This window comes from Pinus tabuliformis, chromosome 5_1 (assembly GCF_031772625.1).
Source record: "Pinus tabuliformis cultivar Carrire ecotype Pingquan chromosome 5_1, CPIR1, whole genome shotgun sequence".
Taxonomy (NCBI): Eukaryota; Viridiplantae; Streptophyta; class Pinopsida; order Pinales; family Pinaceae; genus Pinus; species Pinus tabuliformis.
The window spans coordinates 425,680,893-425,697,024 of NC_142305.1; the positions used below are offsets into that span (position 1 = coordinate 425,680,893).

Here is a 16,132-nt window from a genome sequence, read left to right on the forward strand (position 1 = left end):
CATATGAGGAAGAATCTGAAATGGAATCCTGAATGATCTGATCTTTTGTAGTTTGAATACGTGGTAAGTCATCCTCATATGATATGATAGCCAGATTCTCATACATTCATCAATCATAAGAGAAGAAACTTCAGATGGTCCTTGAAGCACAAGATGATCATTTATATCGTCTACCACAAATTCATGCAGAAAAACTTTTTCACTTGCTTGAGCAAAGATCTCACCTTGTTGTTCATGAGCTGACTGAATGACCTCCTCATGAAGATCTAGTTCCGGTGAGGTGGGAGCACTTAGATTTGTAACTTCGTTTTCTTCATGCCAGCTAATCTCAACAGTCGAGTTCTTCTTTATAGGATTCAACACAAGGTATTCTTGGTCACCATGATCTGAATTTTGTTCTGAAGTAGTTGTCCTAACATTATCACATTCTGCAATCAACACTGGACTTACTTGCATGCTGCTGTCTTCTGTGGGCAGATCTGAAACAACATTTGCTCTTTCCTCATTTTCAACCATATTGAAATCTTCAGCCTGCTGATCTTGGCAAGTATCCTCTAAGATTTCTATGTGCTGCTGAAACGGCTTTTCATACAGGGCTTCCATGATCTCTTCATTTATGAAATTGTCATCTTCATAATACTTCTCAAGGCTTTCAATAAAACTATAAGCATGCTTGCAACAATCATGAACCAAATTTAATGATGGATACGATGCTTGATATCTTTCAATAAACATAGCATGAAAATCCTTTAAACAGTAAATACAAGCAGGTGGCAAACTTTCATACCATGATTGGGCTTTACCTTCTAGAGTGGCCAAGAATATCTTCATCAAGCAATCTTCAGGAAAATCCACCTTCAACTTGCGAATATGCATATGAAATCTAACTAGATGTAAAGCAGCATCCTTCTTACCATCATCATTAAATGTAGGCAAATTCCTTGACCAATCTACCTTGGGAATCTTATTCGGAAAACCTGGAATGTGATCTCGGCTCAAGGGAGCGTATCTTCTTGCAATTCGATCCATCTTGAAAATCTCAAAGCTACTGATCTTCCTATAGTGAAGTCACCATGAAGCATTGGTTTCTGGAGTTTTCAGTGAAGGAGTCGCCAGTGAATGATATCAGTCTTGTCAGTGTCTGATCGTTGTTCACTATCAACAATCAGATCTGAACTTGATACATGTACTGGGGTAAAATGCAAATGAAGTGATGTATTCACAAGCTCACGGAGATTGACTGAAGCAGCGTTTATCTACTAATGCTGATGTAAAACAAGAGCGTTTTCGAAGGCTACCTGGCGTAACTTCAGGCTCCGTCTAAGACTTATGAAATAACATAATCCAACCCTAAATGCTGATCTAATTCAGCCCTAACGCAGTGAAGTTTATGGGTCGCAATGAGGGTTTGCTGTAGGTGATAGTGTGGTAAGTAAGGGCTGTTCCAAGCACATAATGTTGGGCAGATTAGGCTGAGGAACAATTGTGTGGACAATGGAGTTATAGCCGCAATATAAGTGGTTAAAGGAACAACGTGGAGGCTGCCTTAGACAACGTAAAAGGGCTGAAGGAATAGTGTGACCTTAGCCACAATTTGAAGGACTAGAAGGACAACGTGGAGGCTGCCCTAGACAGTGTGAAGGAGCTGAAGGGACAACGTGGCCTTAACCACAGTTAAACAAGACCTAAAGAAATAACGTAGGTATGGAGGGTTATTCCCTTGCTTAATAGCAATCTTTAGAAGGCTACTTTGCTGATTTGTACAGAAGATAAGGGCTGTAGGGTGATGCCTTATCCAGTGATGCAGTGTAGTAGTGCAGTGTGGTGAAACAACACATGGTAGCAAGGGTACATGGTGCTGCTTAGCAAGGAAGGCGACTAGTACAACAGTGCTAAGGTTACATGGTGCTGCGAACTAGTGCAACAAAGTAAATAGACAATTGGGCTACATGGTGCTGCCAAGATGCATGGACAAGCAGACTACATAGTGCTGCAAAGTCACATAGGACAACAGCAAGGTATAACAACTATGTTGGGACAAGCCTATGACATAGGACAACAGACATTGTACAACAACTGTGATATGACATGGCAACAAAGTGGGACAACAGTTGTGATATGACATGGCATCAAAGTGGGACAGCAGCTGTGACATGACAACAGCAAGCATGGTGCAGCATGGCAAGTGTGGACAACATGGGCATGGTGCTGCAAGCACATGAGACATGTAGTATGACAACATGATTCAACCATGGCACATGGGACCACAGTGTAGCGTTAGGTGTAGTAGTCATGAGGTCTAGCATTGTGATGATGGGTGTAGCATGGTGCAACACAGTGAGGTGCAACATGATGACGGGATGCAACACGATGATAGGTGAAGGAGTCACCTTGGAGAATCAGTTGAAGCAACATGTCTTCAACTGATCTCATCTTCTTAGAGATGAGATATGTTCTTATCTAGATAAGTCAAAGTGTTGACTTCTGTTGTAAATGTACTATCTCTCTCTCTCTCTCTGTTGAACTATTGAAGAACATATAAGAAGAATTGGTCAAGGGTTTCCCCACATTGGGGTATGTCCTTGGCTAGCGCCACATCTTGTGTCCTTTTGTCTTGGCTTGTCTTCTGCGATTTATGTTTATGTTCTATCTGTAGTTTACTTTAATGCTGATGTGATTGCTAATCTGGAAAAGATATTGAGCTAACTATGAAAATTGAAATAAATTGCTCTAAGCATAGAACATACCTAAAATTAACACAATGACAACATTTTCTGACTAGATGACAAATAAATCCTAAAGACTCTCAATGGGAGTTTTGACTCGAAAATAAAATCCCTTGCTCATGAAACCCATGAAGCAAGTTAATATAATAATTTTTCTTTATTTACATCTCATTACATAAAATCATAATTACATGTCATTATGAAGACCGAACCTAGTTACACTTTTCAAAAATGATCAAACCTAGTTACACTTTTCAACACTCCCTCTTAACTAGGGAGGTATTCATAATGGTACTTGGACTTTCTCAATTTGGAGAATCTCTCATAAGAAGAATTCGGATTTGTAACTCATTTGTATAGAATCATATCAACCAACATTGTTATATAGCAAGGCCTTGACTAATAGCTGTATCTCTCCACAAGATTAGAGCACAATGCTGGCGAGACCAGTGATTTATAGACATACTCATCATTGTCTCTCTAGGAACATACCCCACCCGGGTTCACTCAGGATATGCTCCATAAGGACTATTCTTTTCTTGGACTCCCCAGTCCCACAAAGAATATTGGTCCTCCACGACTACTCTTACTGTTGGATGCCCTATCTCATCCTCAAAGAGCATCGAATGCCAAATGATTACACAATCCTCCATTCTGTCTTCCCAGGTGAAGAACAGAACAACATATGTATCCCTCCTTTTCAAACTAGGAGGACATATTCCATTAAAGGAATGTACTCATTCCTATCACAAAGGAATGCACCTAAGCTCCCTGCTTAGGAATTTCCAAGTTTCTTACTTGTAAGAAACTTCTTTTCAGGCTCCCTCTTAACCAGGGACCTCTTGCAGCTCATGTGGAGATCCTAGAACAACCAGCTGCTTGAAGAGCTCCTTCCTTCGATGTCATGAATTTCTTCTTTGTCAAGGAGTCTTCATCGTTGGGAACTTCTACATAGGGCACAAATCATCCATCACTTTTATCCTTGAGTTAGTCATGTCCTCAACTCATCCGAAAGTGATCTATCAGATTTTTCGATCTTGGCTTTGCTTTATGTCATTCTGCTTTCATGCCATATTTTGGAGGGACATTACATCCTTCTATATGGTCCATTTGGAAGTCATCCACCGATTTCCCTTTGGCAGTCCGACATAAGCTCATCCAAATATTAGTTCAAAAGTAATAAATGAACACTTCAAATCAAAATTACTTTTGTGATGATCTTTCACCATGACATCTTCCTGTAAGTGTCAACATCTTGTTTGCAGATTGACACATCTCCCACTGATATCTATTGTCAAGGGTCTCATTCTTTTTCTGATTTCTATTCAGAGTGTTCACATCTTTCTAGGAGATATTCTAGTAAGATCTTCTTGGACTTCGGATGTTGAATGCTTTCTACCTTTGTTGCATATTGTCACAATCTCTTCCTATCTTTTCACACCTTATTCCTTGGAGCTTTCAATCATAGTTCCTTAATTGTTGTCAACTTCCTCATGATTCATATGAGAACATATGATGTTGATTTCATCTAGTGTGACTTATGCTTTGCTGCAATCCTTCGGAGGAGGAGATCCTTTCTTCTCTTGATCATATTTCCCAGGATGGAAATAGTGATCCATATTATCTGCAACCATATGACATGACTTTCATAATAATCTATGCAAGCATACATACCTCATCTTTCTTTCGGTCATCCAGACTTCCTGTAGTAGCTTCATTCGAAAGGATTTTATCCTACAAACTTGCTTTCCTGTTATGTCTTCATACCATCATTCCTTGAAGCCCACGAGTTGGAATTCCTGATGAAAACCTTTGCCTTCTTTCTAGATCGGTGAATCCTTTGATGAGAATTCCACCAGAGAAACTCGAGGATGTTTCATATCCTCATCCGACAGATGTTTTCTTCATGATGATCCTAGTTGACGATGACCTCTGCTTCTTTCTATAAGTATTAAATCAGTAGGATTTGCACCAGACATACTTTCTGCTTCCCATGTCACAATCTCGTACTTCTAATGCTTCTATCATGATGCTTCTTTCTAATTTGATGCATCCTAACTTGTTTATACTATTCCTACATATCACAAGTGAAGGGTACTTTTTGAAGAAGATCATTTTTATCATCTTTTTGCTTCTTCCTTCTTATGCTTCTTTGTCTTTGTTTCATTCACTTCATCTGTAGAATAGTCTTCTTCCTTGTCCCTCTTACGTTTAGGACAGTCTTTCCTGTAGTGCCCAAGATTATGATAACCATAACATCTTTCCTTAGCCATGTTCTTCTTTTTTTTCTTTGGAGCACTAAACTTTCCAAATTTTTCCTTTTGTCTTGACATTATTTGTTTCCTTCTATCTGATCTTTCGTTACTTTCATTCTTCATTTGTCTTCCCCTGTCTTGCGGAGAGACTATAATCTGATGAATGGGATAGCTTCCTCTTCCCTAGTAGCAATGAGGTTACCTTGTTCATCAGTTAATGCATTCAGAATAGCAGAGATTATTTCGTTATCAGGTACTATCTCTCCTAGGTCCTCCAATTGACCTTTTATTTGAGATGCCTTAGAGAGACATGATGATATCCCTTCATTCTTTGACACCTTCAATTTATGAAGATCAGATCTAACTGATAAGATTTTTTCTATCACACTTCTAGAGAAAAGTTCTCCCAGCTTATCATATATTTCTTTAGATGTCTCCAGCTTGGCTACATAGAAAATAAGTGGATCTTAAATTGAATCCTTAAGAATCTTTTGAGCTTTGAGATCCCTTTCCAAGTTTCCATGTACTTAGAAAATGCTTGTTCTTCGGATGGCTTGGAGACCTTCCCATGGACATGATCAATGAGTTCATTTACTTCGAGGACAATGCCTATCCTTCTTTTCCATACAAGGAAGTTTGATATCCCAACCAACTTTTGGTCTTCCTTGAAACATGAAGTCATTTTACTAGATTGTATTATAATAAGAGGTACTTACTTGTGAAGATCAAATCTTCAACTTGATGATGAACTTGTTGCTTCTTACTTCAAATCTTTCGATGAGAGAGGACTGCCTTATATGAGATCTCTGCTTCAATAGAGAGAGGATTGATTCAACCTTCCTTAGATTTGAAGAGCTTCCACTTTCTTTGATGATGTGATGATATCTGAAGTGCTTCTAGGGTTTCAGTCTTTCTTCTTGCTTCCTTCTTTGATCTCGGGTTTCTATGATGTAGTTCTCAATCTTCTTGCTTTGATGCCTTTTTTTGAAGATTGATTCTCTTGTGTCTACTTGCTTTTGACTGCCCCTTCTTGTCTTCAACACCTAAGCTCTGATACCATGTTGAGAAATCTAGGGCATTCAAATTTAACAATTTCTTTGCTTGATAATTTCTTGTGATATACTTTTACTTCTTAGCTTATGATCTTTTCTTCGTTAGCTTATTAATGTGTTCTCTTCATCAAAACAATTACCAATATGCACAATAAAAGACAAGTGACACAGTATATAGGCTTCTCAACTAGGGCCAAAACTTCTCACCTCTTGAGAGGAAAACCCGATCAAAATTCTTCTTCTAGATCTTCAATTGATAAGTACCAAGACCATGACATGGACCCTTGACTCTAGTATCCTACCAAGAACCTTGTCACTAACCTTGATGCTCTACCTCTTCGTTCCTTTGCCTTTCTTCTTGATCTAGAACTGCTCTCTTCGGCTCCTAGAGAAACTCAGTCTCTATCCTTCGTACTGCTCCTCCTCGACTTTCCCTAGAGAATCTTGGTCTCTAGGTCTTTACTTCGATTTCTCAGAAGAATCCTTCTCTTACTACCCAGAAGAAACTTCGCTGCCCTAACTTCGTACTGCCCAGAAGAAACTTTACTGCACTAACTTCGCACTGCCTAGAAGAAACTTCGCTACACCCAGAATATAGTCTCCCAGAAGAAACTTTGCTATACCCAGAAGATAGTCTCCCAAAAGAAACTTCGCACTTCCCTTTGTGCTCCTTCTTCGCACTCCTTTTCACCATTTCTTCACACTTCTTTCTAGACCGAATTCAGATTGAACTTCTTTCTTCATATGGAGGGCGAGTTAGGCTCGGTCTCTTCACTGGGTCTTGAGGCCGACTTGACAGTTGGAGTTAGGCCAACATCATCTAGAGAGCTCCTTCATCGTTTGTGGGCCGACTTGAAGGGGTTAGGTGACAAGTTTTTGCAAGATACCTTTACATAGACAAGATGACCTTTTACAAAGTGTAACATGAATTCATTTATATGACAATGACTTTATGACTAGATGACAAATAAATCCTAAAGACTCTCGATGGGAGTTTTGACTCAAAAACAAAATCCCTTGCTCATGAAACCCATGAAGCAAGTTAATATAATAATTTTTCTTTATTTACATCTCATTACATAAAATCATAATTACATGTCATATGAAGACCGAACCTAGTTACACTTTTCAACATCAATGTCTAGAACAATGAATAATAGAATTTAAAAACTTTAAATTGCTCCGCAATATCCTTGGTTCTTTGTCAAATAGCCACATCTTTTCCTAATGTAGCTCTGCTTTGATTGAGATCAATGAGTTGCCTGTGTATATCATCTTGGTTGCTTAGATTGGGGACCAAGTGCTCTATGCATGAGTACAATCCATCTTTCTATTAAAATTGGCAACTAGGGCCAAACTCCACATGGGTCATCTTATTTATGACAGCTGATATTTTTCTTGGATTCCTCTCTCTGAGAGTTGTAGGATTGTTCTAGAGATCATCCGATTCTGACATGTACAAATGAAGTTATCAATTTATTTTGATTATGGACAAATTGTCAAGGTCGGTCAGCAAACTTATGTAGGCTCAGATTCCCAACAGTAATGTCTATTCATCCTCAACGTTTGCTATAAATACATGATGCCTCATCCTCATTTGGACACACATCTTCATACATCTCTCTCTCTCTTCATCTGATTGGGTATGCATTTTTGGGCAGCATCTCTCTCCACACGTGCGAAGGAAAGGAAGGGCAATTTTCTGTTTTAGCGTTGACCAGGCTTGATGGAATTTGCAGAGGCTGTTTTTGGGCTGCGTTGACCAAGCATTGACCTGTTTTGCTGTGATTTTGGGTGGAGGAATTCTGTCCCAGTAAGCTGCATTTCTGGGCACAGAAATCGAGGCAATCCGTTGACTGTTTGACTAGCGTTGACTGTGGTTAGGGCTGACCGTAGGTTGACTGTTTGACCAGATTTTTACTGGGCTGAATTCAGACTGTTTTGAGGGATGTTTCATCTTGCTGTTTGGAGGCCAAAGTTGACTGAAGTTGACCAAATCTTTGAGGATCAAATCTGCCCTGTTGACCAGCGTTGACTTTTCTGGTTAGGGCTCCTTTGCTGCTGTTATAAATTATCAGATTTGTAAATTGTACTCTCTCTCTGCTGAACTATTGAAGACTAAAAGAAGAATTGATCAAGGATTCCCCACATTGGAGTTTGTCCCTGGCTGGTGCCACATCATGTGTCCTCTTGTCTTGGCTTGTCTTCTACTGTTTATGTTTATGTTCTATCAGCATTTTACTATCATGTTGATGTGATTGCTAAAACTGGATATTGATATTGGTCTAATAAAGAAATTGAAGTAAAATTGCTCTAAAGCATAGAACATACCATTGTTGCCTAAAATTAACACTTTCACCCCCCTATCTTCATCTTCTTTGAATGTTGGATGTGTAATTGTACTACGTGTCCTATGCATGAGTAAAAAATAGCAAACGTGACTACCAAGAGGTGTACCTCTTTAGTCTTTTTTCTTCCATGTACCTCTTTATGTATTCAATATTTATTTCCAGGGCACTGAGCTGGCTTTGTTTTGGAAATATTGGAAGCAATGTTTATGAATAATTTTTGGCAATCTATCTAGAATTCTAATTTTATGAAAGTATTGTGGGTATCTTACCCCTACCTGGGTCACTCTGTACTCCTATGTTTGAGTCTGAAAACAATGTGGATGACTGGAAAATTTATAGACATGATTTTGAGAGAGGTGAAACTCCCTCTTCCTTAGCTAATTAGATAATGATGCTAATAATTGAATTACACTAGTTGCCAAGCGCTATTTTCAATTTTCTTTTTGGCTTTGTTTGACTTTTCTTTTGAGTACTAAAACTTTAAAATTGTCGAATGAAGGCTTAACAAGCTCCTCTCTTTTTGATTGGCAAAGCCTTTTTTTTGCATATCTTTCTTTCCTTGATTGTAAATCCAAAATGTTTTGTATGCTTTTGGAAATTTATGTACAAAGTCGTTCGAGTTCTATCTTGCAGCTATGTCATTATGGTTATATTCAACTAATAAATGCTTATCTTGTAGGTTGATTGGCATAATGCTTTTGATATTTTTAGGAGTTGGAATAGAAGTCAAGTTACTGATTCTCATATGGGGCCTACATTAGATGGGGACTGTTCAATTCCATTCCGTGTATCTTGTGATAGAGTATGCACAAATCTGAAAAGACACGAATTTACATCTGTAGATGCAGAAGGTACATTTAAAAACTCAAGTTGTTGTATAGCATTGTATTTACTTCAAGGTTGGAAGTTCAATTTCTGCGATAAATTTTCATGTGGAGCCAGATCTTATTCATTATGTTTTCTTGATGGAGACTGTTCAACGTTATTTTTCATATCTTGATTCGGTGATAGAATATGCATGGGTATGAAAAACCATGTGTTTACATCTATAGCACTGAAGGTACAGCGAAACAGTCACATAGTATTGCATTTACTGTTGATCATCTTGAACTGGACTGTCACATGGTCATGCAGTATACTGTATTTAATGGTCATAATCTCAAACCAGACTTATAAACAGTCCAATAGTATTGTATACAACGTTGAAATTTGTGTTACTTAATGATCATCTTGAACCATATGTTTGACCAGAATTGTCTGTCTGATAATTGAAACTTTATTTATTCAGTCAGCAAGATCTGTTCTTGGTTTTTGAGATTCCAATCAATGTTGCAAACATCGGCATTGGGATAAAATCGGCAAGGGTTCGGAAAATCAAAAAGTCATGAGAATCGGCAAACATCAGCAAAATTAAGATACCATCAAAATATCGGTAAAAATCGGCAAGCATCGGCTAGGCCAAAAAATTGTGATTTCACGATAAATTTGGGATGTTCGCAACACTGCTTCCAATTGTATTACTTTCTTTTCTGTGTAATCAGTTCAAATTTTAGGAGAAAGTATGATTGCTAATACTTGACACAGGCCTAATCTGCCTTTTCAATGGTTGGAGAATGGTTTATAAATTTCTAAATTGTATGGGGGATGATTGTTTTGTATATTATGTTTTTTGAAAATAAAGTTATGAATAGCATTCTACTAGAGAGAACTGTAAGTCTGGTGGGAAATATATGATTGTTCAACTTTCTTGAATGAGAACGACATCGCAAAGGTGTTTTGTGCATCTTATACAAGTTACCAAGTGATTCAGACTCTGACGATTGATTTAGGAATCTTCCAACTCTTTTAAATAACAGGCGGCATTCCTTGCCATTTTGGGCTCTTTAACCCCACCCGTTTCAATTACTGGAACTATCAGAGCGGGGGCAAAGTCTATTTTCGTTGTCTTTTCCTCATCATTCATATTAACTCTTTACTGGGGACTGACTACCAGTATTGGCAGATATTCTTTTTAATTTATGGTTTTACAAAGTGCAGGAAAGTTACATTTGTTAGGTCTATCAGCTTGTGGTTACTTTTATCGTTTCCTTATTTTAGCATATATGCTTTTCTTGTTTGACTCTTAATATCATTGTTAAATTGGCAACTAGGGCCAAACTTCATGTGGGTCATCTTATTCATGGCTAATAATATTTTTATTAGATTCCTCTCATAAAGAGGTGTAGGATTGATTTAAAGATCATCCGATTCCGATAAGTATTTATGGAGATATGAATTTATTTTGATTATGGAATTATTATCAAGCTGACTTACAACTCATGTAGGCTCAGAAGCCCAACAGTGGTATCTATTCAAACATCAACAGTTGTGTATAAATACATGAGGACTTTTCCTCATTTGCACTCACTCATCTCATCACATCTCTCTCTCTATTGCGCAGAAAAGAGTCTCTTTTCTACTGCGCAGAAAAGGGTCTCTCCCTCACACATGTGAAGCCGGAAGCTGCTGAAACTGACGCTACACCTGCAGAAGTAAAGTTTGACCTGCGTGGATCAGAAGATCTCCTTATCTGAACTGCGTTGTAGGTTCATTTGAACCTCCTCTAAAAGCCGCAACTTTTGGTGGTGGAATAAAGTCAATCCGACGGACGGTTTGCAAGATATCGACTGCCCTAGTTTGAAGGAAGCTGTTGAAATTAAAGCTACAACTGCAGAAGTGAAGTTTGACCTGCGTGGACTAGAAGATCTCCTCATCTGAACTGCGCTGTAGGGTCATCTGAACCTCCTCTGGAAGCCGCAACTTTTGGTGGTGGAATCAAGTTGATTCGATGGTCGGTTTGTGAGATATCGTTTGCCCTAGTTTGATGATGAAGTCGCTAATGCTGATGCTGCTGATCTAAGGTTTGCTATTGCTGATATAAATCAGATTTATTGTACTATTTCTCTCTGCTGAATTATTGAAGATAAAAGAAGATTTGATCAAAGGGTTTCCCCACACATTGTGGGGTTTGTCCCTAGCTAGTCGCCACATCTTGTGTTTCTTGTCTTGACTTGTTTTCTGTCGATCGTTTAATGTTCTATCTGCACTTTACTTTATGTACATGTGATTGCTAATCTGTGGAATATAATAAGAAAAAAAAGTAATCTGTTATAAGCATAGAACATACCATAACTTAACATGGTATCAGAGCTGAGGTGAAGACAAAGCTTGAGCAAGAGCCAGAGCAATCACCGAAGAGAAGATTGGCGAGGCTATCCTAAAAGAACTATGGGGTCCTCAACACTCTTTCCTGCCGAAGACAAGCTCCGTGAGAAAGGTGACTATCACAGATGGAAGATGTCTATCGATATAACCCTAGAAGATCAAGGAGTGCTGGACCATGTAAGAGGCAATATTGTTGAGCCTCCATCAAATGCATCCGCTGCTGCCTGGAACAAATGGAAAAACGGAGAAGTCAAAACGAAGAAGATCATCCGGGACTCTATCGACAAGCACTTGGTGGCCTACAGCTCTGACCTGAACACCTCCAAGGAAATCTACAATAGACTGGTGAGTTTATTTAAAGTTAATGATGCAAATCAAGTTTTGTTTCTTAGAAATAAGCTGAGGGAAATCAAGAAGGGTAAAGATGAGAGTATGCAAGCATACTTCTTAAGAATCATCGAGATCAAGAACGATCTCCTATCTATTGGGGAGACTATTACTAACAGAGAAATGGCACTCACGAGTCTTGGAGGATTATCATCCGAATGGTACGTGTTCAGGACTACTCTTTTGAACAATAATATAATTCCTGGTTTCAAGGAATTAACGGCTAGATGCATTCAAGAAGAAACAAGGGTAGAAGAGCAGAAATGCCCATGCCTAAAGGTCCTCTTGCTGCCTTTTTTTCTCATGCTAAGAAAAGAAATAATTCCAGGACTAAATCAAAAGGAAAGGCTGGACCTAAGGGTGGAAGAAAAGGACGATGTTACATCTGCGATAAAGCAGGTCACTATGCAAGGGAGTGCCCTGATAGAACTGACTCACACCGGGACGATGATCAAAATTCCTTTGATGGCAATCAGAGGAATGACAAATTCAATAGCAAAGGTAAGAGGAGAGCCAGGAATCAAGGAAGAGGACAACCATTCAAGAAGGCTAGAAATTTCAGGATGTATTAAATGCACCTGACCTCCGAAAGACCCTGGCGTCCATCTCGGCAATGGAAGACAAAGGCTACAAGGTAACCTTCAGCGATGGTAAGGTACGTGTATTGAAAAATTATGTTAAAGATGCCTTTACTCTTGGGTTTCATGTTGATTCATTATATCAGGTCGATGAAAGTTAGGTAGGTGTCATGTCTTATGACACATCTCTTCAGTCCGAACTTTGGCATTGGAGGTTTTCCCATCTTCATTACAAAGATCTACATGATGTAAGACATATGGTAACAGGGATGCCCAAATTCCGAGTAGAAAAAGAAGGTGTATGTTCGGGATGTGCCGAAGGAAAGCTCAAAAGGGGACCATTCCCCTCAAACGTAAGCAAGACCTCCGGTATATTACAGTTGGTTCACTCAGGCATACCTGAGGCTGGCATTAAGAGGGAGACTACTACACCATATACTCTTGAACAGAATGGTGTGGCGGAAAGGAAGAACCGCACGATTATGGAAGCTGTTCGGGCCATGCTACATGATCAAAGACTTCCGAAGTTTCTATGGGCTGAAGCTGCAAATACTGCCGTATATGTACAAATCGATGCCCTCATCAAGCATTGGGTTCCAAGACTCCTGAAGAAAAGTTCACCGGTAAGAAACCTGATGTTTCTCATTTTAGAAGTTTTGGAAGCCCGATATATTTTCATGTGCCGAAAGAGAAAAGAAATAAATTGGGTGCATCTAGAATTTTCATGGGCTATGGTGAAAATACTGAAGGCTATAGAATCTATGTAGCCGGTCAAAGGGAAGTCGTGATTAGTCATGATGTCACCTTTGACGAAGATATGGCTCTCAGCAAGGTGGACAATCTTCTGACTTTGAGGAGCTCTCAAGAAGCCGACACTAGGGAACTGAAAGAAAAGGATGATGAATCAATGCCTGATGTAGAAGAACCCATGGATCCGATTGATCCTCCTCCACATGAGCCTTCCTCTTCTAGGAAGAGGCCTTCATGGCTTAGGGGGATACTTGATGATGCTGAAGGACGTGCTGCACCCCAAGGAACCTTCCGTGAAAGTAAGAAACCTAATAGGTGTTAGGGATACCTGACCATCATGAGCACGATTATACAAAAGGAGCCTTCATCATTCTCAGATGCCGTCAAGCATCAAATATGGAAGGATGCTATGACCGAAGAACATGAGTTTATTATGAAGAATGATGTCTGGGAAGTAGTTCCCAGACCCCCGGACGAGAAAGTTGTCACTTCTAAATGGCTTTACAAGATAAAGCTGCAGCAGATGGAAGTACGGAATAGTATAAGGCTCGTTTTGTTGCTCGTGGTTTCTCCGAGAAGGAAGGTATAGACTATGATGTGATATTTGCACCTGTTGCCAGATATACGACCATCCGCTTGATCATAGCCCTTGTGGCTTCACAAGGATGGAACCTACATCAGATGGATGTCAAGACCGCGTTCTTGCATGGTTCGATCAAAGAAGAGGTCTATGTGGAGCAACCTGAAGGATTTGAGATTTATGATTGAAAATCTCATGTATGCAGGTTGAAGAAGGCTCTCTATAAGCTGAAGCAAGCACCCCGAGCATGGTATGAGAGGATCGATAACTACTTGATGATGTTGGGATCCACTAGGAGTGAAGCTGATCCTAACCTTTACTTTAAGGTTGAAGATGACAAGCCTCTCATACTGGTGTTGTATGTGGATGACCTCTTTCTAATAGGTGCATACCCTCTCATTCACAAATGTAAGAGGGAGTTGGCTTCTGAATTTGAAATGAAGAACCAAGGACTTGAAGTGTGGCAGAAGCCAAGGGAAATTTTCCTATCTCAAGGAAAATATTTGGTGAAGATTCTAAAAAGATTTGGTATGGTGGACTGCAAGCCTGTGACTACCTCGAGGATCTTAACTTTCAGAAGTTATATGGTAGTGATGTCGGACCAGATTTGGGAAATGTCTCTGGGTTTCAAAAACTCATTCGCGTTGATGTTCTTGGTGAACCTCCGTCCGAACATATATTTTGCAGTTAGCATTGTGAGTTCATATTTGGTTGAGCCTCACTAGATTGATGCCAAGAATCTTCTGAGATGTCTTCAGGACACAATCTCTCATGGATTGAGATACATTGTCGGAAATATGAAACTGCATGATTATTCGATTGCTGATTAGGTAGGTAGTGTGGAGGATCACTGGAGCACTTTTTAGTGCTGTTTTTATTTGGATTCTGCTTCGATATAATGGATGAGCAGGAAGCAGAAGTCGGTTGCCATAAGCACCGCCGAGATCGGATACATATCTACGAGTATGATCTCGTATGAAGCTGTCTGGTTGGGGAAGCTCTTTAGTGAGCTGTTTGAACACATACCACTGTGATTCTCTGTAATAACCAGAGGTCGGATTCGATTATTGAGGAATCCCGTATTCGTCGATTGCTCCAGCAGATAGACATCATCTAGGATATGGTACGTCGATGAGCAAGGAGCCTACATCACATTAAGATGATGTACAGGTCGATACACCTTGTCAAAGCCCCGAGGAAAGATCTAATCTGTGATTTTCCCGAACGACTTGGAGTCGTCAAGAAACCCTTGTACAAGGGTCCTGCATGTTGCATACATTGATCTCTGGGAGCTCTGAGGGCTTGCGGTTCTTACTGGAGCAACATACGACCACAGGGTGACTCACCCTCCCCTGGTGGTGCGCACTGGAACAAGATGATTCGCTCTCTTGTGGGACAAGATGATTCGCTCTCTTGTGGAACAGGATTCGCTCTCCTGTGTAGCAGGATGATTAGTTGTCCTGTGAGGCCTGGATTGATGTGTTCTCCATGGCGATTGTAGCAGGATTGATGTGTTCTCCTGTAAGGCCTGGATTGATGTGTTCTCCATGGCAATTGTAGTAGGATTTTGATGTGTTCTCTTGTGAGGTCTAGATTGATGTGTTCTCCATGGTGATTGTAGCAGGATTGATGTGTTCTCCTGTGAGGCCTGGATTGATGTGTTCTCCATGGCGATTGTAGCAGGATTAACGTGTTATCCTGTGAGGACGAGATTGATTAAGTTCTCCTATCGAGGCATCCTACCCATGCAGTCGCTGTATCTACCATACTCCTTACACTAGGATGACCTCCATTGATTTGGGATCAATGATATTGGTCTGGGACCAGTGGTAGGAGTTGTACCATACTATGACGCTGACTTCGGGTCGGTTGAGACTGGTATGGGACCAATGGTACATACTCTGAGACCGACTTCGTGTCAGCGCAGTACTAGTCGAGGACAAGTGAAAGTGGTACATACTAGGACGCTGACTTCGGGTCGGTTGAGACTGGTCTGGGACCAGTGGTACACTCTCTAAGACTGCGATACTGGTCTGGGACCAGTGGTAGGAGTGGTACCTTCTATGACACTGACTTGGGGTCGGTTGTTATTGGTTTGGGACCAGTGGTACGCACTCTGAGACTGACTTTGAGTCAGTGGAGGATGTTACTGGTTTGGGACCAGTGGCAGGAGCTGTACTCACTATGACGCTGACTTCGGGTTGGTTGAGACTGGTCTGGGATTAGTGGTACATACTCTGAGACTGACT

At 40.0% G+C, this 16,132-nt stretch overlaps 1 protein-coding gene across 5 annotated transcripts in view; it reads left to right on the forward strand.

Annotated features, from left to right (window-relative positions):
• Positions 1–16,132, forward strand: part of LOC149165308 (uncharacterized) — a 427,682-nt gene that overhangs the window by 120,074 nt on the left and 291,476 nt on the right. For all 5 annotated transcript variants that reach the window (XM_089431106.1, XM_089431110.1, XM_089431109.1 and 2 more), the window contains exon 5: positions 9,064–9,235. In XM_089431106.1, coding sequence (XP_089287232.1) covers positions 9,064–9,235 — 172 coding nt within the window. The remainder of the gene's footprint in view (positions 1–9,063; positions 9,236–16,132) is intronic.